Source organism: Canis lupus, chromosome 30, assembly GCF_011100685.1.
Source record: "Canis lupus familiaris isolate Mischka breed German Shepherd chromosome 30, alternate assembly UU_Cfam_GSD_1.0, whole genome shotgun sequence".
Taxonomy (NCBI): domain Eukaryota; kingdom Metazoa; phylum Chordata; class Mammalia; order Carnivora; family Canidae; genus Canis; species Canis lupus.
The window spans coordinates 17,768,074-17,790,965 of NC_049251.1; the positions used below are offsets into that span (position 1 = coordinate 17,768,074).

The 22,892-nt window shown below is 40.1% G+C and overlaps 1 protein-coding gene across 2 annotated transcripts in view; it reads left to right on the top strand.

Moving 5' to 3' along the window:
- Positions 1-17,865, top strand: part of TMOD2 (tropomodulin 2) — a 68,349-nt gene extending 50,484 nt beyond the window's left edge. For both annotated transcript variants that reach the window (XM_038580428.1, XM_038580429.1), the window contains exons 8-10: positions 5,115-5,258; positions 14,803-14,947; positions 16,852-17,865. In XM_038580428.1, the coding sequence (XP_038436356.1) occupies positions 5,115-5,258; positions 14,803-14,947; positions 16,852-16,886 (324 nt within the window). In that variant the 3' untranslated portion in view covers positions 16,887-17,865. The remainder of the gene's footprint in view (positions 1-5,114; positions 5,259-14,802; positions 14,948-16,851) is intronic.
- The last annotated feature ends 5,027 nt before the right edge of the window (positions 17,866-22,892 follow it).

Consider the following 22,892-nt stretch of genomic DNA (forward strand, 5'->3'; position numbering starts at 1 on the left):
GAAAATTGGTTGATTGCCCCAGAGGCAATAGAGATCTTAGTGATTATGACTAAATAACTTGCTGCAAAGAATTAAAGATGGGGGCACCTGGCTGGCTGGCTGGCTGAGATGGCACAACATGTGACTCTTGATCTCAGGGTTGTGAGTTTAGCCCCACTTTGAGTGTGGAGATTACTTTAAAAGAAAAAAAGAACTAAGGAGCAGTGCTAAAGCAAACAGTTTCAAGAGATTTTTCTTTTTAAGGTTGAGAAGCAGGGATGCCTCGGTGGCTCAGTGGTTGGTTGAGTGTCTGCCTTCAGCTCTGATCCTGGCGTCCCAGGATTGAGGCCCACATCAGACTCTCAGCAGGAAGCCTGCTTTTCTCTCTGCCTATGTCTCTGCCTCCCTTTCTGGTCTCTCATGAATAAATAAATAAAATCTTAAAGAAAAAAGATTTTAAAATCTTTTTTAAATCTTTTTTAAATTAATCTTTAAGATTTTAAAATCTTAAAGAAACAGATTCAGTGAGGCACTTCTGGGATTATTGTGAACATAGGCAAATTATGTGTATGTGAGATGGCATTATCCCCATTCTGCAAATGAGGCAACTGAGGCTCTTAGAGCTTGAGTAACTTAACTAAGATGACACAGCATGTAGACGAGCCAAGAAGTGCTTTTAAGTGACCTATTATCAGGCTCAGCTCACCATGCCCCAAGCACACCTGTGTGACCACATCTCTAGCAGGGAGCAGAAAAAGTCCATATACATTAAAAAATGCATTTGTTATTAACAACGATGTCAAGTAAAAATCAAGAGTTTAGTACAGCACTGTCCATAACAAAATGAGAGCCACGAATATAAACCATGTGTATGATTTTAAATTTTTCTGGTAGCCACATTAAAAAAGAAAAGAAATAGATGGGACTCATCTTAGTAATTTTATTTAAGCCAATAGATCCCAAATATTATCATTTCAAAATATAATTTGAAAATGGATTAAGGTATTTTACATTATTTTTTTCATACCACATTGTTGAAATCCAGTATGTGTTTTACAGCACGTCTCAATTCAGGCCAGCCATTTTTCAAGGGCTTAATAGGAACATGTGTCTTGAGGCTACCCTGTGGATGGTGCAGATTTGGACAATGCAGGAAACTGGATTTCCATATAATCCTGTAAAGTACAGAAAGCAAAAACCTTCTCTTAAAAAATGTATTTCTACTATAACTATTTATATAACATTTAAGAAATCTAGTCTTTGTTTTACTGATGTTATCCCCAGCACATGTAATAGATGCTTAAATATTTGCTGAACTGAAATTAACTTGGGCCTACAGCCCAGGGTTATGTTTGGCTGGGTCTCCCCTGTTTTGTTCAGTATGAGAAGAGTGTTTTCTCAAGTTTAAAAGAAAGTGGCAAGATCCTGGCTACTTGCCAGGAAGTCCTGCAACTTTTTTATAAAGGCCTAATTGCTCCGGCATTTTGTTATTCTAATAATGAACGTAAATCCTGAAGCCTGGAATGTCCATAAGGAACGCCTAATGCATTTCCTTCTGATGCTCTAATTAAAATGTGTATGTTTAATTCCAATTAAGGACCTAGCAGTGAATAAATACGCTTTAATTTACGTGGGGTACAATAATGTCAGTCCAAATCTTTGAGCTTTCTTTGCAGTTAAAGCAACTGCTTGACTAACACACAGGATTAGTCTTCTAGTCTGGTGCTTCTCAACTCGGTAATTTTGCCCTCCAGGGGACATTTGGCAGTATCTGCAGATATTTTTGGTTGTCATGACTGGGAAGGGTACTATTGGCATTTAATGGGTCTCAGAAGCTGCTAAACATCCTGCAGTACACAGGACAACATCCCACAACAAAGAATCCTCTGGCCTCAAACGTCATTGATGCCAAGGTCGAGAAATCCTGTTCTGGTCCCAAGTTAGTCCTTCTCTTCCTTCTTCCTGTGTTTTCCACCATAAAAACAATTAAAATAATTAAGAAGTTCCTTGTTCCATTTCCCAGAGCAATCAGTATTAATGATTTGTATTTCATTTTTCTAGTTGTTGTCTTTAGGACTTTAATTAAAGTGCTTGTCAATCCTGGTGAACATGAATCACCTGGAGAGCTTTTTAAAAACCAGGCACCCCAGAAATCCAGGGGTGCCTGGGTGACTCAGTTGGTTAGGTGTCCCACCTTTTGGTTTTGGCTCAGGTCCTGGTCTTCGGGTGGTGGGAATGAGCCCCGTGTCAGGCCCTGTGCTTGGTAAGGAGTCTGCTTGTCTCTCTCCCTCCCCACAGCTAGTCCTCTCTCTCTCTGTCTCTCTCTGTCATAAATTAATTAATTAATTAATTAATTAATTAAATACATACATACATACTTAAAGAAAGATATAGCAGTCCAAGCTATAGCCTGAGATTCTAATTATCTGGGGTGGGGCCCAAGTATTGGTATATACTTTAAAGCTTCCAGATCATTCTAACATGTAGGTGGAGTGGAAAACCCCTTGGTATACATACTTTGATAATTTTTATTTCTCCATGAGAAAAGCTGAGAGTTCTATACCCTGTCTTCATCCCTCCTTTTTCTACTTCCAAATTGTAGTTATCCCATTATTTTCACACATTTCAGCTTTATATGTTTTTTGCCATTATAGTCTGTGTTTTGTATATAGATTGCAAAAATCTTAAACTTTTCACCCATATTTACAAATTACCTGGCTGGGGATCCATGGGTGGCTCAGCAGTTTGGCACCTGCCTTCGACCTAGGACGTGATCCTGGAGTCCCGGGATTGAGTCCCACATTGGGCTCCCTGCATGGAGCCTGCTTCTCCCTCTGCCTGTGTCTCTGCCTCTTTCTCTCTCTCTCTCTGTCTCTCTCTCTCTCTCTGTGTCTCTCATGAATAAATAAATAAAATATTAAAAAAAAAACAATTACCTGGCTATGTAAATGCATAAATCTCTGTCTTCATGGGCTTTATAGTCTAGTGACTAATGGTGGTCTGAGTCTTGTTTCTTTGTAAGTAACTTCTTTTTTCTTGCTAGAAACTTTTAGGACTCTCTCTTTTCATTTGGAGTTCTGAAATTTCCCTTGTATGTGCCCCACTTATGAGTCTTCTTTACTCATTTTGCAGAGCATCCAGTAGGTTCTTTCAGATAAAGACTCATAACCCCCTTCAACTCTAGGAAATTTTTTTTCCTATTATTTTATAATTTCTTCCCTTCTATTGTCTTTTTTTCTTTCATCCTTCTGAAACTCCTACTAGATTAATGTTGAACTTCTGTATCTTTCCCCATATCTTTTAATATTTGTCTCATATTTTCTATCTTTGTCTTTTTACTCTGCATTCTTGGGAATATCCCTAGATTTATGTTCTCACTCACCAACTTGGTCTTCAGCCATGCTCGTTTTGTAATTCTGGATGTCTATTATTTTTCTTTATTTCAATATAATATTTAAATTTTTCAAAACATTTCTTTGTTCATATTCCCCCCCCCCCCATAATAGCAAGTATTTATTTTATGGATACAATGTGTTTTCTTTCTTTTCTTTTTTAGGGCAAGAGAAGAGAGAGAATAACAATTGGAATTTTTATATTTGTTTCTGTTCCTTGAATAATCTCTACAGTATGTTGTCCTATTTGGTTAGCTTGGCTTTTCTCTTCCGTGATGTTGGTTTTCCTAATATGTCTGGCAGTCTGGTTGCCAGACTTGCAAATAGAGAACGAGGTTGTTTTGTGTAAACTAGGATCATTTCCTCTGCAGTTGTGTCAATCTGTTTCGCCAACAGAGCTCTCCCTTAAAAGGGAGGGAGGGCCCTTTCTGTTTCCCATTTGTCACCATTCAACAGGCAATGTATTTTATTTATTAATTTATCAACTGCCCTCTTAGGAAAGAGATTTATGTTTTCTCTGCTGCTGGCTGCTATAGAAGCCCAATAAATAGTCTTTTTTGAATAAATGAATGAATGAATGAATGAATGAATGAACGCTTTTGTAAGCAGGCAGGTGGACTGACTGGCAGCCCTCTCTGAAGGGTGTGCATGAGGAGCTGACAGGTGGCAGGGAGTCCCCCACAACTGTACAGCTAAGAGGGCATCACTCTGGGAAGGGGTACATTTCAGTATATTTCACTCCTGGACATAGCTGCGTCTCCTCTCTATTTCTCCCACACCATATCTGGTGAGAGGTACAGAGGTGCCTCTTTATGTACGGCTTCTGTCTCAGGTCCTAGCCTCACCAGAGTATCTTCCTGGAAAAGTTTTCTTGATGGTTGCACTGGCAGTGGTTTCTTTTCTGGGGAAACTGCAGGAGGGGCAATGTGCTATCCATCTAGTTGTTCCTCTGTTCTTAAGGCAGTTCTTTAATGAAATACCCCATTCAGGACTTACCTCTGGCATCCTGGGCAACAGCTTTTTTTGTGATCATTTCTCCACCAATGTCCTCTTTTCTGTATTTCAGCAATTCTTCAAGGTAGTGGCCCTCTCTTTTGTTTTATTTTTCCTGCACTGTGAGAGTTCCATTCACTTAAAAATGCTATCTTCCCTTCATAACAGTGGGAAATGTTGGGTGCAAGAGGAATAGGCAGGTGCATGTATGTATCCGTTGTCTTGAACTGGGAGTCTCCAGTGGGTTTGCCACTCTGAATGGTGATTATATTCCAAAAATCACTTTGAGGAATTCTGATTTATAGATGACCTAAACAATATGACTAGTGCCCACATGCCAGTCAACAGTAGAGTTTCTCTTATCCATTCATAGTAAAAGGCACAAAATTCTGAGATCATGTCCTTTCCACATTTTTTCCTAATATTAAAATGCCTTTTTCTCAAAACACACGTGCGCGCACACACACACACACAATAGAAACTGACAATGATAACAGATGGTAGTGGGATTTTACTCAATGTCCTTACTGAACAAAGTTGGTAATCCTATATCAGGATATTTTGGTTTTGGTTTTGGTTTTAGGTACATAAGATTCCTAAGTCTGGGCTGCTGGACTGAATTATTCTTAGTTTGACTTGACTCAGTTTTTCTTTAAGTTTATAAAAACCATCTGTGTTTAATTTGGGAGTGGGGAGTTCAGTAAATAAATCTTTAGAAGCATTAATGGTTAGTTCTTTTTTGCATCAAAGGCTTTTGCAGATATGCTGAAAGTAAACAAGACCCTGAAAAGCCTAAACATTGAATCCAATTTTATCACTGGGACTGGGATCCTGGCTCTGGTGGAGGCACTAAGAGAAAATGACACCCTGACAGAGATCAAGATCGACAACCAGGTAGGACTCCGAGGGTGCATGTGAAAGGGGGTGCTGTGGGCATCTGGGTGCTTCAGTGGTTGAGCATCTGCCTATGTCTCTGCCTCTCTCTCTCTCTCTCTGTGTCTCTCATGAATAAATAAATCTGAGAAACTTAAAAATTAAAAGAAGAAGGAAGAAGAAAGAAGAAAAAGTGTCTCGCAAGGCAGTGAGTTAAAAGCCAAAGTTCTGTTACTCTGAGGTTCTGGCTTCCCTGTAAGTTATACCAGCTTCTGGCCTGTAGAGGGTGTGTGGGAGCGCATGTCGGTAACTAAACACTACGCACAGTGAGGCCGCCCAAGACTGAAAGGGCTAGCTCTCCCCCAGCCCTCAGCTAAACAGGCAGCGGGGGAGAGAGGAGGTGGGACCACAGGTGTTGATAGCTGCTCTGTGCAGCCATCAATCACCCTTGCCTCCTAGCGGGAATCTCAGCCAGTCCTGTCCCAGCCTTACTGTTGCCTCTCACTGGGACTGTGGCTGCAAGGAGAAAGCACACTAGCCATACCCAGAGACAGACTCCTTGCTCTTGGTTGGAGGCAGCCAGAACTGAAAAAAAAAAAACAAAAACAGGGAGAACTGGACTCCTGTAGTCTGGGCTGGCCACAGAGCCTGTTCAGAGGAATCCGGGTTCTAGAAGATGGTCTGGCTTAGAGAAGCAGGCCATACCCACAGTGTGATCACAGTCTCAGCCCTGTTGCAGTGTTTCTTAGGTTCCCATCAACAGCCAAAGCACACTGCTTTACTCTAGAGCCTCATCTTTCTTCCTGTACCCTGAAGGCCTTTTCCCAGCATCCGCCTGGTGTGCACTTCTGGTTGCTCTGCTAGCTTCCGCTGGCTCCTGCGGTTGGGCAGCAATTCTCAGTTCTCAGTGTGATGCTGTGTCCTGCCCCTTTCACCACGGAGAGCCGAGCTGTCTGCCATGGGACTCAAGTGAATCTGAAAGGTCCAGACACTGTCTAGTGGAAGAAAGGGCCCTGCCATGGCCCAGAAAGAGGAGAGAACACAGAGACTTTGTGCTGTGAGCATTCACTTGTGGGGTAGTGGCAGGGCCAGTGAGGAGAGTGCCCTGTTGAGAGTGCCCCCTGCACGTCTGGAAATTCCCTAGTCTGAACCCTCCAAGACCTGACAAAGCATCAGGACTCTACCCAGGATTTTGCTTAAGTCTGGAAACCCCCAGCAGGTCCCATGAACAGCTCTACAGTACTTTTTTTGTTAATTAGGACACATGGGCTGCTTTAGTGCAGGTCCTCTGCCCCTGGGCTCCTCCAGAGACTTGCTGCTAGGGGAGCCGGGGAACCTACCGAAGACAGGTGCTCCTTTACTCTCACCCTCCCCAGAAGGGATGCATCACCAACACAGCTTTCCCAAATGAAGATCTGTGAAGGGGATATACACACCCAGCTGTACACACTCAGGAAACTCAATGTGATTCAGGAAGCTGTGTGTACTGCTCCTCATAAATTTAAAAAGAGGCATCAGGGAATGGGAGAGTAGGAAAATGAGCCAGAGAGATATATAAACGGGAAGGTGGGCAGCCCCGGTGGTGCAGCGGTTTAGCACCGCCTGCAGCCCAGGGCGTGATCCTGGAGACCCGGGATCGAGTCCCATGTCAGGCTCTCTGTATGGAGCCTGCTTCTCCCTCTGCCTGTGTCTCTGCCTCTCTCTCTGCATCTCTATGAATAAATAAATAAAATCTTTTAAAAAAAATGGGAAGAAAAGAAGCAATAGCTCAGGAATATTTATCAAATGAACTAGTATCAGAAAGAAGTGAACTGAGTTCTTAGCATATTATTTCCAGGACATCTACGACAGAGGTGGATACCTTATTGCAAAGTATATTTAACCTCTTATGTTAGTTTAGGCCATTATGAAAGCCCATATCTGATATAATGTTCCAGATACTCTGTTCCTAGCTCCTTCTAAGATACCACCTAGTTAGGATTCCCAGATACAATATAGTTAAATTTAAATTTCAGATAAACAACAAATAATTTTTAGTGTATGTACCATCAAATGTTTGGCACATACTATACTAAAAATGTATATATTTCTTTTTATTTATTGAAATTATTTATTACTAGTAATCAAAATCCAAACTTAACTAGTGTCCTGTATTTTTATTTGGTAAATCTGGCAACGCTACATCTAATGGATTAGAATCCTGAACATTGAGAATAGAGCGGCTTTTCATAATGCATGTGAAGGAAGAACCCTGACATACAAAGCCTGAATTTGCTCTCTCAAATCCCCTTACTTACATCAATCTTATCAGCCTTCTTCAGTCATCTGGGATAGAATTGTGTAGTCTTTCCACTTTATTCCCCAGTATGTTTCTGAAATAGCTTCTTTTCCCTTTTGACAAGAAAGAGGATTGAGACCTTCTAGAGCAATTGGAAAAATTTTTGCTTTATTCCAGGAAAGAGGAAATTAAGAGCCAGAACTTGATTTCCATCCAAATTTTATCAACTCATAAGCTATTTGAAATAGACCTCAGTTTCCTCATCTACATAATGAAGGATTTAAAATAAAATAATCTATAAAGATTCGAGAACTCAATGAAATAGAGACCAGAAGAACTGTGGAACAGATTAACAAAACCAGGAGTTGGTTATTTGAAAGAATTAATAAGATAGATAAACCATTAGCCAGCCTTATTAAAAAGAAGAGAGAAAAGATTCAAAATAATAAAATCATAAATGAGAAAAGAGAGATCACCACCAATACCAAGGAAATACAAATTATTTTAAAAACTTATGAGCAGCTATACGCCAATAAATTAGGCAATCTAGAAGAAATGGACACATTTCTGGAAAACCACAAACTACCAAAACTGGAACAGGAAGAAATAGAAAACCTGAACAGACCAATAACCAGGGAGGAAATTGAAGCAGTCATCAAAAAGCTCCCAAGACACAAAAGTCCAGGGCCAGAGGGCTTCCCAGGGGAATTCTATCAAACATTTAAAGAAGAAACCATACCTATTCTACTAAAGCTGTTCGGAAAGATAGAAAGAGATGGAGTACTTCCAAACTCGTTCTATGAGACCAGCATCACCTTAATTCCAAAACCAGACAAAGACCCCACCAAAAAGAGGTATAGACCAAAAATAAACCAATATCCCTGATGAACATGAATGCAAAATTTCTCAACAAGATACTAGCCAATAGGATCCAACAGTACATTAAGAAGATTATTCACCATGACCAAGTGGGATTTATCCCCAGGATGCAAGGCTGGTTCAACACTCGTAAAGCAATCAATGTGATTGATCATATCAGCAAGAGAAAAAACCAAGAACCATATGATCCTCTCAATAGATGCAGAGAAAGCATCTGACAAAATACAGCATCCATCCCTGATCAAAACTCTTCAGAGTGTAGGGATAGATGGAACATTCCTCAACATCTTAAAAGCCATCTACAAAAAGCCCACAGCAAATATCATTCTCAATGGGGAAACACTGGGAACCTTTCCCCTAAGATCAGGAACAAGACAGGGATGTCCACTCTCACCACTGCTATTCAACATAGTACTGGAAGTCCTAGCCTCAGCAATCAGACAACAAAAAGACATTAAAGGCATTCACATTGGCAAAGAAGAAGTCAAACTCTCCCTCTTTGCAGATGACATGATACTGTACATAGAAAACCCAAAAGACTCCATCCCAAGATTGCTAGAACTCATACAGCAATTTGGGTTTTTTTTAATTTTTTATTTATTTATGATAGTCACACAGAGAGAGAGAGAGAGAGAGGCAGAGACACAGGAAGAAGGGAGAAGCAGGCTCCATGCACCGGGAGCCCGACGTGGGATTTGATCCCGGGTCTCCAGGATCACACCCTGGGCCAAAGGCAGGCGCCCAACCGCTGCGCCACCCAGGGATCCCTCATACAGCAATTTGGCAGTGTGGAAGGATACAAAATCAATGCCCAGAAGTCAGTGGCATTTCTATACACTAAGAATGAGACTGAAGAAAGAGAAATTAAGGAGTCAATCCCATTTACAATTGCACCCAAAAGCATAAGATACCTAGGAATAAACCTAACCAAAGAGGTGAAGGATCTATACCCTAAAAACTACAGAACACTTCTGAAAGAAATTGAGGAAGACATAAAAAGATGGAAAAATATTCCATGCTCATGGATTGGAATAATTAATATTGTGAAAATGTCAATGTTACCCAGGGCAATTTACACATTTAATGCAATCCCTATCAAAATACCATGGACTTTCTTCAGAGAGTTGGAACAAATCATCTTAAGATGTGTGTGGAATCAGAAAAGACCCTGAATAGCCAGGGGAATATTAAAATAGAAAATCAGAGCTGGGGGCATCACAATGCCAGATTTCAGGTTGTACTACAAAGCTGTGGTCATCAAGACAGTGTGGTACTGGCACAGAAACAGACACATAGATCAGTGGAACAGAATAGAGAACCCAGAAGTGGACCCTGAACTTTATGGTCAACTAATATTCGACAAAGCAGGAAAGACTATCCACTGGAAAAAAGACAGTCTCTTCAATTAATGGTGCTGGGAAAATTGGACATCCACATGCAGAAGAATGAAACTAGTCCATTCTCTTAGCCCATACACAAAGATAAACTCAAAATGGATGAATGATCTAAATGTGAGACAAGAATCCATCAAAATCCTAGAGGAGAACACAGGCAACACCCTTTTTGAACTTGGCCACAGCAACTTCTTGCAAGATACATCCATGAAGGCAAGAGAAACAAAAGCAAAAATGAACTATTGGGACTTCATCAAGATAAGAAGCTTCTGCACAGCAAAAGAAACAGTCAACAAAACTCAAAGACAACCTACAGAATGGGAGAAGATATTTGCAAATGACCTTTCAGATAAAGGGCTAGTTTCCAAGATCTATAAAGAACTTATTAAACTCAACAGCAAAGAAACAATCCAATCATGAAATGGGCAAAAGACATGAAGAGAAATTTCACAGAGGAAATTTGGTCATAGACATGACCAACAAATACATGAGAAAATGCTCCGCATCCCTGGCCATCAGGGAAATACAAATCAAAACCACAATGAGATACCATCTCACACCAGTGAGAATGGGGAAAATTAACAAGGCAGGAAACCACAAATGTTGGAGAGGATGTGGAGAAAGGGGAACCCTCTTGCACTCTTGGTGGAAATGTGAACTGGTACAGCCACTCTGGAAAACTGTGTGGAGGTGCCTCAAAGAGTTAAAAATAGATCTGCCCTATGACCCAGCAATTGCATGCTGGGGATTTACCCCAAAGATACACATGCAGTGAAACGCTGGGACACCTGCACCCTGATGTTTATAGCAGCAATATCCACAATAGCCAAACTGTGGAAGGAACCTCGGTGTCCATCGAAAGATGAATAGATAAAGAAGATGTGGTCTATGTATACAATGGAATATTACTCAGCCATTAGAAACGACAAATACCCACCATTTGCTTCGACGTGGAGGGACCTGGAAGGTATTAGGCCGAGTGAAATAAGTCAATCGGAAAAGGACAAACATTATATGGTCTCATTCATTTGGGGAATATAAAAATTAGTGAAAGGGAATAAAGGGAAAGGAGAGAAATGAGTGAAAATATCAGTGAGGGAGACAGAACATGAGAGACACCTAACTCTGGGAAATGAACAAGGGGTAGTGGAAGGCGAGGTGGGCGGGGGGTTGGGGTGACTGGGTGATGGGCACTGAGGGGGGCACTTGGGATGAGCACTGGGTGTTATGATATATGTTGGCAAATTGAACTCTAATAAAATTTTTAAATAAAAAATAAAATAGCAAATCAAAAAAATAAAAATAAAAAATAAAATAATCTGTAAGACAGTTTCCTCAGGCAGGGCCAGCAGCTGAGACCAATTTAGCATCCTTGTGGCAGGCAGCTGCACCAAAATGAAGGCTTGCTGAGAGCCTGTCACTGGGGCAGGCTGCTGTGGCGAGGCTCCAGGTAAAAAGGTAATGATTTAATCAGATGCCCCCTATGAGAACAACAATCCATGATGCATATTAATGAAACAGATGGGTAACTGCTAAATAAAACCGAAAAAAGGTCATTTAAAAAAAAACCAGAAGAAATGTATGCTTAAACTTTTATTTCTCTCTTTGTATTTAGTGACTCCTAAAAGGGAAACCTATACAAATTATAAGAAATTCTGGCCTCCATTTGTTGCCCTGGGTTTATATAACACAAAAGACCCTAAATAAAAAGACTCAGGCTGAGAAAGAAAGGTGCCCTATGTTACATTACTTTCTCCCCTAATTTGCTATGCCCCTTCCCAATATAATTTTCTGCAGCTCCTATATCCTTTATATACCCATCAGATAGATGCCCATCCTGTGAATTACCCAAGCACAGGACTCCACAGTCTTGAGATTTGTGAGGGGAGGTAAAGGAACTTTTATGTCATCCCTCCCCATCAGCTACATCCACCATAAGCTCCTTCTGCCCCTGATAGCACCACTTGGCCCATTCCAGGGGCATAAGGCATAGCTATGGCAGCCCAACCTTAGCTCAGGTCTCAATCCTTAGTACAGCCCACTGTTCTTTTTTTTTTTTTTTAAAGATTTTATTTATTTAGTCATGATAGTCACACACAGAGAGAGAGAGAGGCAGAGACATAGGCAGAGGGAGAAGCAGGCTCCATGCAGGGAGCCCGATGTGGGATTCGATCCCGGGTCTCCAGGATCGCGCCCTGGGCCAAAGGCAGGCGCCAAACTGCTGTGCCACCCAGGGATCCCCTAGCCCACTGTTCTAAAGCATGTCGTGAGCTAAAGTTGGTCATGGAACTGTGAGGTCAGAATCTATTTTTTGCTGCCTCTCCCTCTCATGAGCTTACAATGCTAATCTCTACACTGGATACCCACAGTTGTTATTGTCTGACTGGAAATACCACATTTTATTAATTTCTTGGGGAGAGACTGGTTTGACAGGTTGTTGGGTGAAAACAAAGAAAAGGAGCAAAGAATTAGACCTTAGAACTCACCTAGAACACAAAAATTTCTCCCTAAACTTTTCTCCTTCATCTACTCAATAGTTAAATTTTCCAAAATTAAAAAGTGTATTTTTAAAATATAATAAAGCACTAAAAAATGATGCTGGCACAAAAATAGCCTTGGCAGAACAATGGATTCCAGAATCATATCCAAGTACACCTGAGAATTTTGTAGCAAAGTAGTATTTCAACTCTGAGAGGAAAGGCCAAAGTAAAAGATAGTGAAAAAATCCACTAGCATTTTGGAACAAGATTAAGTTGGGGCTCTATCTTGATTCTTATACTAAAATTCATTCAAATAAAATGTAGATTTAAATATGAAAATATATGAAATCATAAAATGGAAGAAATCAGAAGGATTTCTGATAGAAGAAATCAGAAGAGCCTAAACATGATATAAAATCTAGACCGATATAAATTTAGCCATATGAAAATGAAAAAAGAATCAAGAAGTCAAAAGACAAACTGAATAAAATATGTTCAACACATTTGATAAAAGGCTAATTCCTTAATATATAAGAAACTTAGAAATTATTTTTTTTTTAAAAAGGACCCGTAAGCTGGTAAACATACACACACACACACACACACACACACACACATAACAGAGACTGGTAGTTTCCAAAAAGAGAAGTACAGCTGCATAAGAAAATTTAATTGCTCTTATTCATAATTTGAGAAATGCAAATTAAAGCAATGAAATAAATATAAATGAAATATAAATCTTCATCTATTAGGTTGACAAAAGTAGAAAAGATTGATAATATCCCATGTTGATCAGGGTAGGGAAAAAATCTCAACCACTGTTAGTAGGAGTAAAAAAACTTATATTTTTTAGGGTAAGTGAGTAATATATCCAAATTTGAAACATGCTTATTCTCGGGCCCAGCCCTAATTTGCCCTACGGGCACATTTGCAGAAATGTTCTAGGATATACTATGTGTACAAGGGAAGTTCACTGCAGCACTGTTTGGAATAGTAGCAATGGAAAGCAATGTAACAAAAAGTCGGTAGAACCTAGATTAAGTAAGTTATTCTCCATCACTACAATGGACGGCTGGACAGCTGTTAATAAGAATGAGATACATGCATACATGTGAAAAGGTATCCTAATGTTAAATGAAAAATAAAAATACGTTTCAGAACAATATGCTGGTATAATCCATTTATGTAGAAAAAAGCAGATATGTACCTATGATTAGGTAGACATATGAATGCATAGAAAATGTTTAAAAAGACCACATACCATATGCCAAACTGGCTTTCTCTATAGGGAATGGAAATACTGGAGAAGGGAGCTTTTGTATTTTACACACTTTTGTGTGTTTTTTTCTAAATAAGCCTATATTTTTTACTTAAAATTTTAAAATATATTACAGAAAAATTGAATTTTAATTTTTATTTAATTTTGATTAATTTTTAAACTTCTATATTTACACACCCCATTTAAAAATTACTTTCAGGGATCCTTGGGTGGCGCAGCGGTTTGGCGCCTGCCTTTGGCCCAGGGCGCGATCCTGGAGACCCGGGATCGAATCCCACGTCGGGCTCCCGGTGCATGGAGCCTGCTTCTCCCTCTGCCTGTGTCTCTGCCTCTCTCTCTCTCTCTCTGTGAGACTATCATAAATAAATAAAAATTAAAAAAATAAAATTAAAAAAAATTACTTTCAGTTTTTTTTTTATTCTGATTCACTTTAAAAAACAAAAAACAAACAAACAAAAAAACCAGGAAGCTTCTTTTTACCAACTTAAAAAACTTGGGAATTTTTTTCCACAGCCTAATAACCCCTTTGGGGTTTCGTAATTCACCTGGCCATGGTTCAAACCACAGTGAAGTTTCTTTGGGATCTCCTGCTGAGAAAGAATGGCCATCTGGTTGATAACCTTTAATTATTTTTGGATATGGATCCTAGAATAGAAAATTCAGTAATTGGATTGATTGCTCTAAGACAGTTTCACTACTTAAAAACACCCTTTGTTTAAACCACAGAAACTGTGGGAAGCCTGGGTGGCTCAGTGGTAGAGTGTCTGCCTTTGGCCCAGGGTGTGATCCTGGAGTCCTGGGATCAAGCCCCACATCAGGCTCCCTGCATTCCCCCTGCTTCTCCTCTGCCTGTGTCTCTGCCTCTCTCTCTCTGTGTCTCTCATAAATAAATAAAATCTTAAAAAAACAAAACAAAACATGGAAACTGGGGTAAATTGAAAGCACCGAATATTAGTTTTGCTTTAATTTTACACGTGGAATCATGTTTTCCTTTCTAAATAATTTGCCTAGTCTTTCCAGTTTAGCACGCCAGCAGATTTGGCTGTCTGTTGGATTTTGCTTCTAGACAAGGAGCAGATCTCAAGTGACTGTATGGGAGAAAATACCTCAAGTGACTTTATTCCTTTCAGTGTATTTTATTCCATCTGTCCTTTTACCTTTTTGTGCAGCAAGCAGCCATGCATCTCTCCCATGCAAGTAACTCTTTCCTCTTTCTTCTTGGTCTTCTTGTGTATGTGTCTGCACCTGTACCCAGAGACAACAGTTGGGAACAGCTGTGGAGATGGAAATTGCCCAGATGCTCGAGGAGAATTCAAGGATCCTCAAGTTTGGATATCAGTTTACCAAGCAAGGCCCTCGAACAAGGGTGGCAGCCGCCATCACAAAGAATAATGACCTGGGTAATGCAGCCCTAATGTGTGCCCTTAGCAATTAGAAGAGCATGACAACTGTTTATTTCTCCACTTCAGATACAATATTGCAGACATTCTCCTGGCCTTTGGTGTCAGCCCTGGATCAAAGGCACATTATTATATTATCCTGGGAATTCTCATCAATTTCCACAGTGTTTCAGTTTTATTGTAGCATTCTCTTAAGAACTGTTTGTTCTTTTTTTTCAGATAGTCTTTGATTTCTGCTTGTTTCCTTTATATATTTGGTTCTCCTTTGCTTACTACTTACATGTAATCACCCTATGTTATCTGCACCAGAAGATGGATGCAGTGATGTGGAAATTCCCAGTTCATTTAAGTTTGACCCCTGACCATGCTTTTGCACTTGGGTTCAAATACAGTTATGTCTGATACATTGGTGATTTTTGTGGAGCTATGTTATAAGGGTAAAACTTAGAAGTAGCTTTTTCAGTGAACTCCTCCTTCATTTTTCCTGCTGCCCACTCTTTGCTGAAGATCCATGACATTTCTTCCATTAGGATGGGAGGGAGGATATCCTGGTCCACCATAGCACAGAAGAATGGGACAGATTGGGAAAGCTTGGTCTGGGCACAGCTCAGTCACCTGAAGCTGCATGGCAAAAGGACACCCAGGAGCAGTCACTTGGCAAGCAGTCAGCCAGTAGCAGAACTCGGTCCCCAGTTTGAGGTTCAAGGACAGATTGCCAGACCTTGGACGGGAGAACTGGTCACAGTGTTCCACCAAGTAGAGTACTGGCCACTGGGAGGATTCAGATAGTAGATGAGAAAGAAACAAAGAGTTGGAACCCAAAGGGGGGTAGGTAGAGATTAGTGTCCATCTCCCTGCCCGGGCATGCTTAGCCAAGATGCTGAGACTCAGCTGAGGTATGTTGTATGGCCTCCAGCAGCTGGCCAGGCAGATGGCAGTGCTTGCTGCTGGGCTGTAGAGGATGAGGCTAAGGGAGCAACCCCACAAACTAGGCTTTGAAAGAGGGTAGAGGCCGTGGTCAGAAGGCACCTAGGAAAACTGCATAGAGTCCACAGCTGCACAACACGGAGACCAAAGAGAAAAGGGTAAAAAGAAGAGGCTTCAGGTAAATGGAGAAATAATCATGAGCCCAAGAGTGGCAGCAGTGGGCAAGAGCTTTTGTCTCATTTTCTGCAGGCTGGGCTATTTAGAGAGTTAGGGCAGGCCCACAGCAAGGGTATCTTTTGCCCAATCCAGGAAGGTTAGGGTAACCCTCTTCCTATCCACCAGACAGGCCTCCAGGTAGAGAGGTAGAAGGGGGAAATGGGTTACAGAAACTGGGAATGGGCAGTCAGGGCAATTTTTTTGATACAAATTCCCCACTTAAGGGAACCTTTGTGTCTGAGTTTGCCTGCCATCTGAATCACCCCTTCCTGGGGAATGATACTTGGCGGTTTATGTTTAATCAGGTTTAGAAACTTTGAACATTTGTTTGCAACTCCTTCTGGTCTTCAAGCCATAAACAGAATTCATAGATCATGAATGTCTCCTCCTCAGGAGTTAAAGGCAGCTGAGGGTCAAGTGGCACAGAGGCTGAGATGTGCATGGATAAGCGACCATGGAAATATTCAGAAGTTCACTGTTTTACGGGTCTATTCTGGTCCTTGTACTCCATAAAAATTTCTCACATTCAAGTTCCCAAATATCAGACATAACTTTCTTTAAAATGTAAATTCCACAAGTCACTAGTTTATTATATCCTTTCGATTTAAATCACTTATTGGGTAATGAGTATTGAAATTTAAGATAACTATATCCTTAAATGTGTGGGATTGCTAGCTCGTGTGATTAATGTTGTTTGTCTGGAAGTTAAGGACCATTCCTTCAATTTATTTATTTTCTTCCTTTTCTTTTGACTTACCTAGTTCGTAAAAAGCGAGTCGAAGGAGACCGAAGGTAAACTTTCACAGGAGGCGGCAAAGTTTCACCATGGTGGCCATTGAAAAATAAGCAAGCAAAAACTCTTCTCCTTCCCCATCAGGACCATTTTATCCAAGGTTATGCATTTCCGTTAACCACACAGCTAAAAGTTTAATTGTTGTGTTCTTTTTTTAGCACTACTTATTTATCTTGGGTTTTTAAATATATACAATCGTTTCATTTGCACATGGGCACCTCTGGCAACTTGCACCAGTGGACTTCAGCAGACCGTAGTGGGTAATAGCAGTCGAAAAATTATTTAACCACTTCCATATTGGATTCTCTGGCTCTCTTACGTGAATTTTTTTTTAATCATTGAACAGAATTTAGTATATAAGTGTATTTGTAACTGTTGATTATGATAGAGGCCTATCTCTGTTTACATGCATAGCTTTGAGTTAGGCTAAATACAGCAGAAGTATTCTTCTGACCACATAAGAAGTTAGTATTGCCAATCTTTCACTGGGGGAGAAAGCACAAATTCTCTCCTAGTTCCAGAAAAATCACTAAATGCACATGTCCCGCTGTTTGAAGATCAGTGGTGTCATCTTCATTGAAAGCAAGGTAGCATTATGATACTTTAACACAGCATCAGCAAATAAGTATGAAACAGTAACCTATGAATAGTCTTCAAAGCAGACTTATAGGCAGCAAAATTAATTACCACACCTACCTTTATTGATTATTCAACATAAATTCGATCTTTAACATGACTAACAGATAACTTTTTACAAAGCTGTTTTAAACTTTTCCGGATGCAATGGGAAATTTTTAAATTTTAATAAGAGGGTAGCTTTTAAAACAGTACATTCCTAAATAAAACAATAATAATTGCACCATAGCCAGAGTTGTCTGATACATATGATTACATCATTTTGGCAAATTTTAGAAGCATTTATTGCTTTATCTTTAGTGTGACAAGATCACAGAATAAAATGTGAATGTTCATTAATTATACAGACATTTGTCCACATGGCATGATCTATCCAGACCTTTGCAAACATCAAAAAAAGATGTGAATTATCACTTATCCAGATGTTTGTCATCTCAAGGACAAAGCCTGTGAAAGGACAGTTGAGATGATCTCATGGTTGTGTTCAGTAACTTTTCATCTAGCAGTGCAACAGTGTGATGGTAAGCTAAGGAAACACAGGCCTACAGCCTTTGGCTCAAGCTCACATGCCTTTGGTGACACTGCCTGAGGCTGTAGTTGGTGGCTCTTTGACACTGCCTCAGGCACCTCTTCCTCTCTCCCTTTCTCTTCTTTCTTCTCCCCTCCTTTCCTTCCAACTCTTTCTTTTTTCCTCTTTTGTCTGAAATTCTGAGCCTCGTAAAGGTGACATCCCATGTGCTGGTGACACCTGGAGCTAAAAAGATTGCTGACTCGAGCATAAGATGGGCCCAAGTCGGAATTTGTTTAATAATTGAGTGTTCCTGGGTTACTTGGTAGTAGTAAAACAAGTTAATGGGAAAACAATACGTGCATTATTCTAGTTAGCTTGTAAAACACATGGAATCTGGTTAGGAGAGATAGCCTTCATAAAATTGGACATTTACATATATTATAAGAACTCACACATGTATTTCTAAAATCCTTTGAAACATCTCATTTTCTTGACAAAATTTTATATCTTTTTGCGGGAATGAGCAAAATATGTTGATATATTTGGAATCCTAAAAATCCTTCAATTAGCTTTTGACTGTCTGTAAAAAACATAGTAAATACCATTTGATGATTTTCAGTTTGATTTTTTCCATCCCTTTTACTCATTTAGGTATGATATGTTGGAGCCAATTCATACAGGCTTACCAACTATTAAATTTTCAAGAATTTTGCAAACTCGTTGTTTTTTTTTTTTTTTTTTTTTTAAATTTTTATTTATTTATGATAGTCACAGAGAGAGAGAGAGAGAGAGAGGCAGAGACATAGGCAGAGGGAGAAGCAGGCTCCATGCACCGGGAGCCTGATGTGGGATTCGATCCTGGGTCTCCAGGATCACGCCCTGGGCCAAAGGCAGGCGCCAAACCATTGCGCCACCCAGGGATCCCGCAAACTCGTTGTTAAATACAGCCATTATTAAAAATTGAATGGCATGCAGTTATAATTAAATTATTTTAAAAACAAAAGTAATATTCAAAAATCTGTTTTAATTGGCTTTGCTCTTGAGGTTATTTAGATTTCTTGTGTCTATATGACAGAAATGCTATATAATGAGGTGCTATTGTGCATCTCTTCCCAACTCAGAAGTTCAGAACTCCTTGTTGGTGTTTGAACTTGACTATGAACTTGAACTATGGAAATTAACAAATGTTACAAATCAGGACGTTTTCCCCGCTAGGTTGCAGGTTGATAAACATTCATCAGCACACCACAGGGTAGAATGTACACAATTCTTTTTCTGTATCATATATTTAGGTTACCATATTGCCAAAGGGAAGAACCTTTCTCTTAAGTGTCTTTCTCCTATCCCTTTAGATTTGTTGCAGATATATTATAAGTGCTGAGTCCCTGAAATGCCCTTCAAGCAAGACTTTTTCCTTTCTTTCTTCATTCACTCTCTTTCTTGCCTTCACCTCTACAAAATCCTGTATCCTACAGTGTCCCCCATAGCCCCAATGCCTGGGGGCTAAAGCAGTTCCTGACAAACTGACAGAAAGCAAGAAAAAAATGTCAGAATTTGATGGTGACTATGCTGTGGTTGTTGATAGTATTAAAGCAAAATAGTGGGCTATTGACAAAATTTAGCCCTCTTTTTAGCTTGTGAAATAGTTTGATCACACGTAATAGAGTTTATAAAATCAAATATTTATTACTAATTGGTTTACCAACATTACTTGTGTTTTTAAAGTCGCTTGTAAGGTGACATTTCCATGAGTATTCACATATTAAAGATAATTATTAGAAAATAAACTTATATTTGGGGAACCCTATAAATCATTGAATTAACCCAGGACTTCATTTCCCCATTTCCAAAGTGTGTAAGTAGAAGCTTTTTCATAATCCTGCACATAATTAATCCCTTACCGTCAATCATGGTGGGGCATAATGTATATAAAATATTTTTATATGTATGCATTTTGCCAAATACTACGCTGAGATATTTGGCAACATCTGGACAACTGATTGAAGGGAGATAATCTCTCCCCAGACCACCTCCTTTCCCCTTTTAGACTTGTACAGGCTCATGCTAGTGCCAGATCACTCATCAGAATTTGCAGGCTCATATCACCAGCACCCATCACAGCATATATGGAAGATGACTTTTTAGGAAAGAGTTTTGGAAGTCTGGAGATCATATAATTAATCCAGCACTACATTCCCCATCTGCCTGAAGTGTATAATGGAAGTTTTATCCTTATTAACATGATTAAATTCCTTCTTTTCATCTTGGTAGGGCATAATGTAAATAAATGTGTGTGTGTGTGTGTGTGTGTGTGTGTGTGTGTGTGTGTGATGTGTGGCCAAATATCTCATACTCTAATGAGGTATGTGACTTCATCTGGACCACTGGTTGAAGGGAGATGCTCTCTCCCCAGCTCCATTTTCCTACTCCCTTCTAGCATTGCTGCCAGCCCAGGTTCAATGTGAATCAGTCCCTGGACTTTGCAGCTTAGATCATCAAATTTCACAGCAGGTATAGAAGACCACTCTTAGGGAATAATTATTAGAAGCCTGGAAATAACTTTATTGTTCCAGCACCAAAACTCCTTATATGCCTAAAGTGTAAGTGGAAGCACTTTCATCTTCATCAACATGATTAAGCCCCTTCCTTCCATCTCGGTAGGGTAAATTGTATATAAATATTTTGTACATAAAGATCACCAAATACTGTAAGTGGTATTTGGCTAAAGCTGGACGACTGATTGAAGGGAGATGCTGTCTCCCGGTCCCTCTTTCCTTACCCCTCTTGGAGCTGCTGCGGGCCTCTGTTAGAGAATCACTAGCCTGAAGGGGCACGCACAAGCTCACCCATCTTAGAGTATTAGTTCATCTTACAATAAAAGCCCATCTCCATTTAAAAACTCAGAAATCATCCCAATGCCTATACTCCTCAGAACAATTTCCTTAAGGGAAGCTTGGTACACCAAACCAAAAGAACAGCTGCTTCTCTTCTAGACAGAAATGTGGCCCCTGGCAGGTCACCAGCATTAGGGAAACCAGTGTGCTCTGAAGAACTACCATGAAAAAAAAAAAATTACCATGAGAACATTTCAGACACTCAAACTTGAAACTGGCATTAAGTATCAGCATGCTTTAAACGTAAGATAGCCCTTTAAATTTACAAGAGTTTGCATATACTTCCTTTTTTCAGGGATATGATGTCCTTAGCCCTCTCACAGGCAGTGTAAAGGAGACAGAGGAGAAGTATAAGAACTCTGGCTTAATACAATTTGATATGTGTTTCTGGATCTTGGGGTAGAGTACCTTTTTGCAAAATGGATACATACCATCTTTTGTTTAGTTCAGGTATTGATAGCAATAGTGGAAGTGAGTGGAGCGGGGGGCAGTAAGTTGTGAATACTGGGTTCTGTGGTGTGTTACCTCTACTGAGTTGGAATTGTTTCTGGTATCAGATTTTAAGTCATGATCCTGAAGCTTCCTTTCACTTTTCCACTAATGATGCAATCATAGCTATTTTCACTTTAATGAGCAGAGAATGAAAAAGGAATGTTTTAGCTCTGCCTTCCAGCAGCAGGTTCCACTTACTGTTCCTCACTTCACATATCCCTGCCACTTACCAGACTATCCTCAAAGCTAAAGGATTGGGACACATGCAAAGGCAAGGTGTGAGAATGCTTGGCCCCATCAGGCTGAGCCCTCTGGATTAAAGTCACATGATTAGGCCTCCCGGCAACAAGCTTAGAAGAAAAGAATGCCCAGAACCTCAAGATGTATATTTGTTGTTCTCTTGCTCCCAACTCTAGATTAGATAGAATTTTGTTTTTGTGGTTCAGAAGTTAAGTGAAGGGGCTGAGTGCGGTGGGGAGGAAGATGGAAATTAAAGATCTTTTTTTGCCTAAAGGGAGAAGTAAACCCTGCTCAGCTCACCACCTTCCCATCTGCCTATAACAAAAATAATTAAACATCCAGTAAATGGATGAAGGAAGTATTTGAAATTTGTAACCTGGCTCTGGGTACTTTTCTAGGAAGGCCATACACTTACCGGAAGTTATTTGAGTTTTGTGATGCATCATTGACTTGGGAGAGGGTGAAGGAGACCACACTTTTCTCTGACATCTTCCATGGTAGTCATTTTCAGCACACTGGCTCTGCTAGTTGGTATGGTGGAAGGGCACCATACTAACAGACTCGGAGGCTGACTCCTAATCCCATCACCAACACTTAGCAGGTATATGATCATGGGCAATTCATTCAATTGCCTGACAATTATAGACTACATAGGGGGAAGAGCACTGGATTTGGAGTCAAGAAACCTGGACACTTGGCTCCACACTTTCTTAGCTGGGTGACTTTGGGGCAAGCCACTTAGTCTCTCAAGCCTAAGATTCTTCAGCTATATTATAATGGGAATAATATCTTCACTAACTACCTCACAGAGTTGTGGTGAGAAAATAATCAGATAATGGGATGAAAACACTATACTGGAAAGGGCTATACAAAGTGGGAGATCATTTTCATCATCTATTCACTAATGTTTTCCACTGCCTCTTAAATATGTTTTATTTTCTTCTGACCATTGAGTATGAGCAATCACAGCATGGGTATGACATAGGGAACTGGAATTGAAATTATTTCATTTTTAATACAGAGACGGGAGAGGTAGTTGATGGATGGGTGGGTGTTATGTACCAGTGATGTGTATGGTAGAGCATTTTCCTGGGTCATCTTGACAGTACCCTAGGACATGGTCAGGACTCTTGCAGTGTGTCTAAGGCTGGACACAAGTGGAAGAGCAAAAGGTGATTAAGAATTGAGGGGAGGGCCTGGGGCACTGCTACCTTCCTGCCAGGCTCTGTCACCATA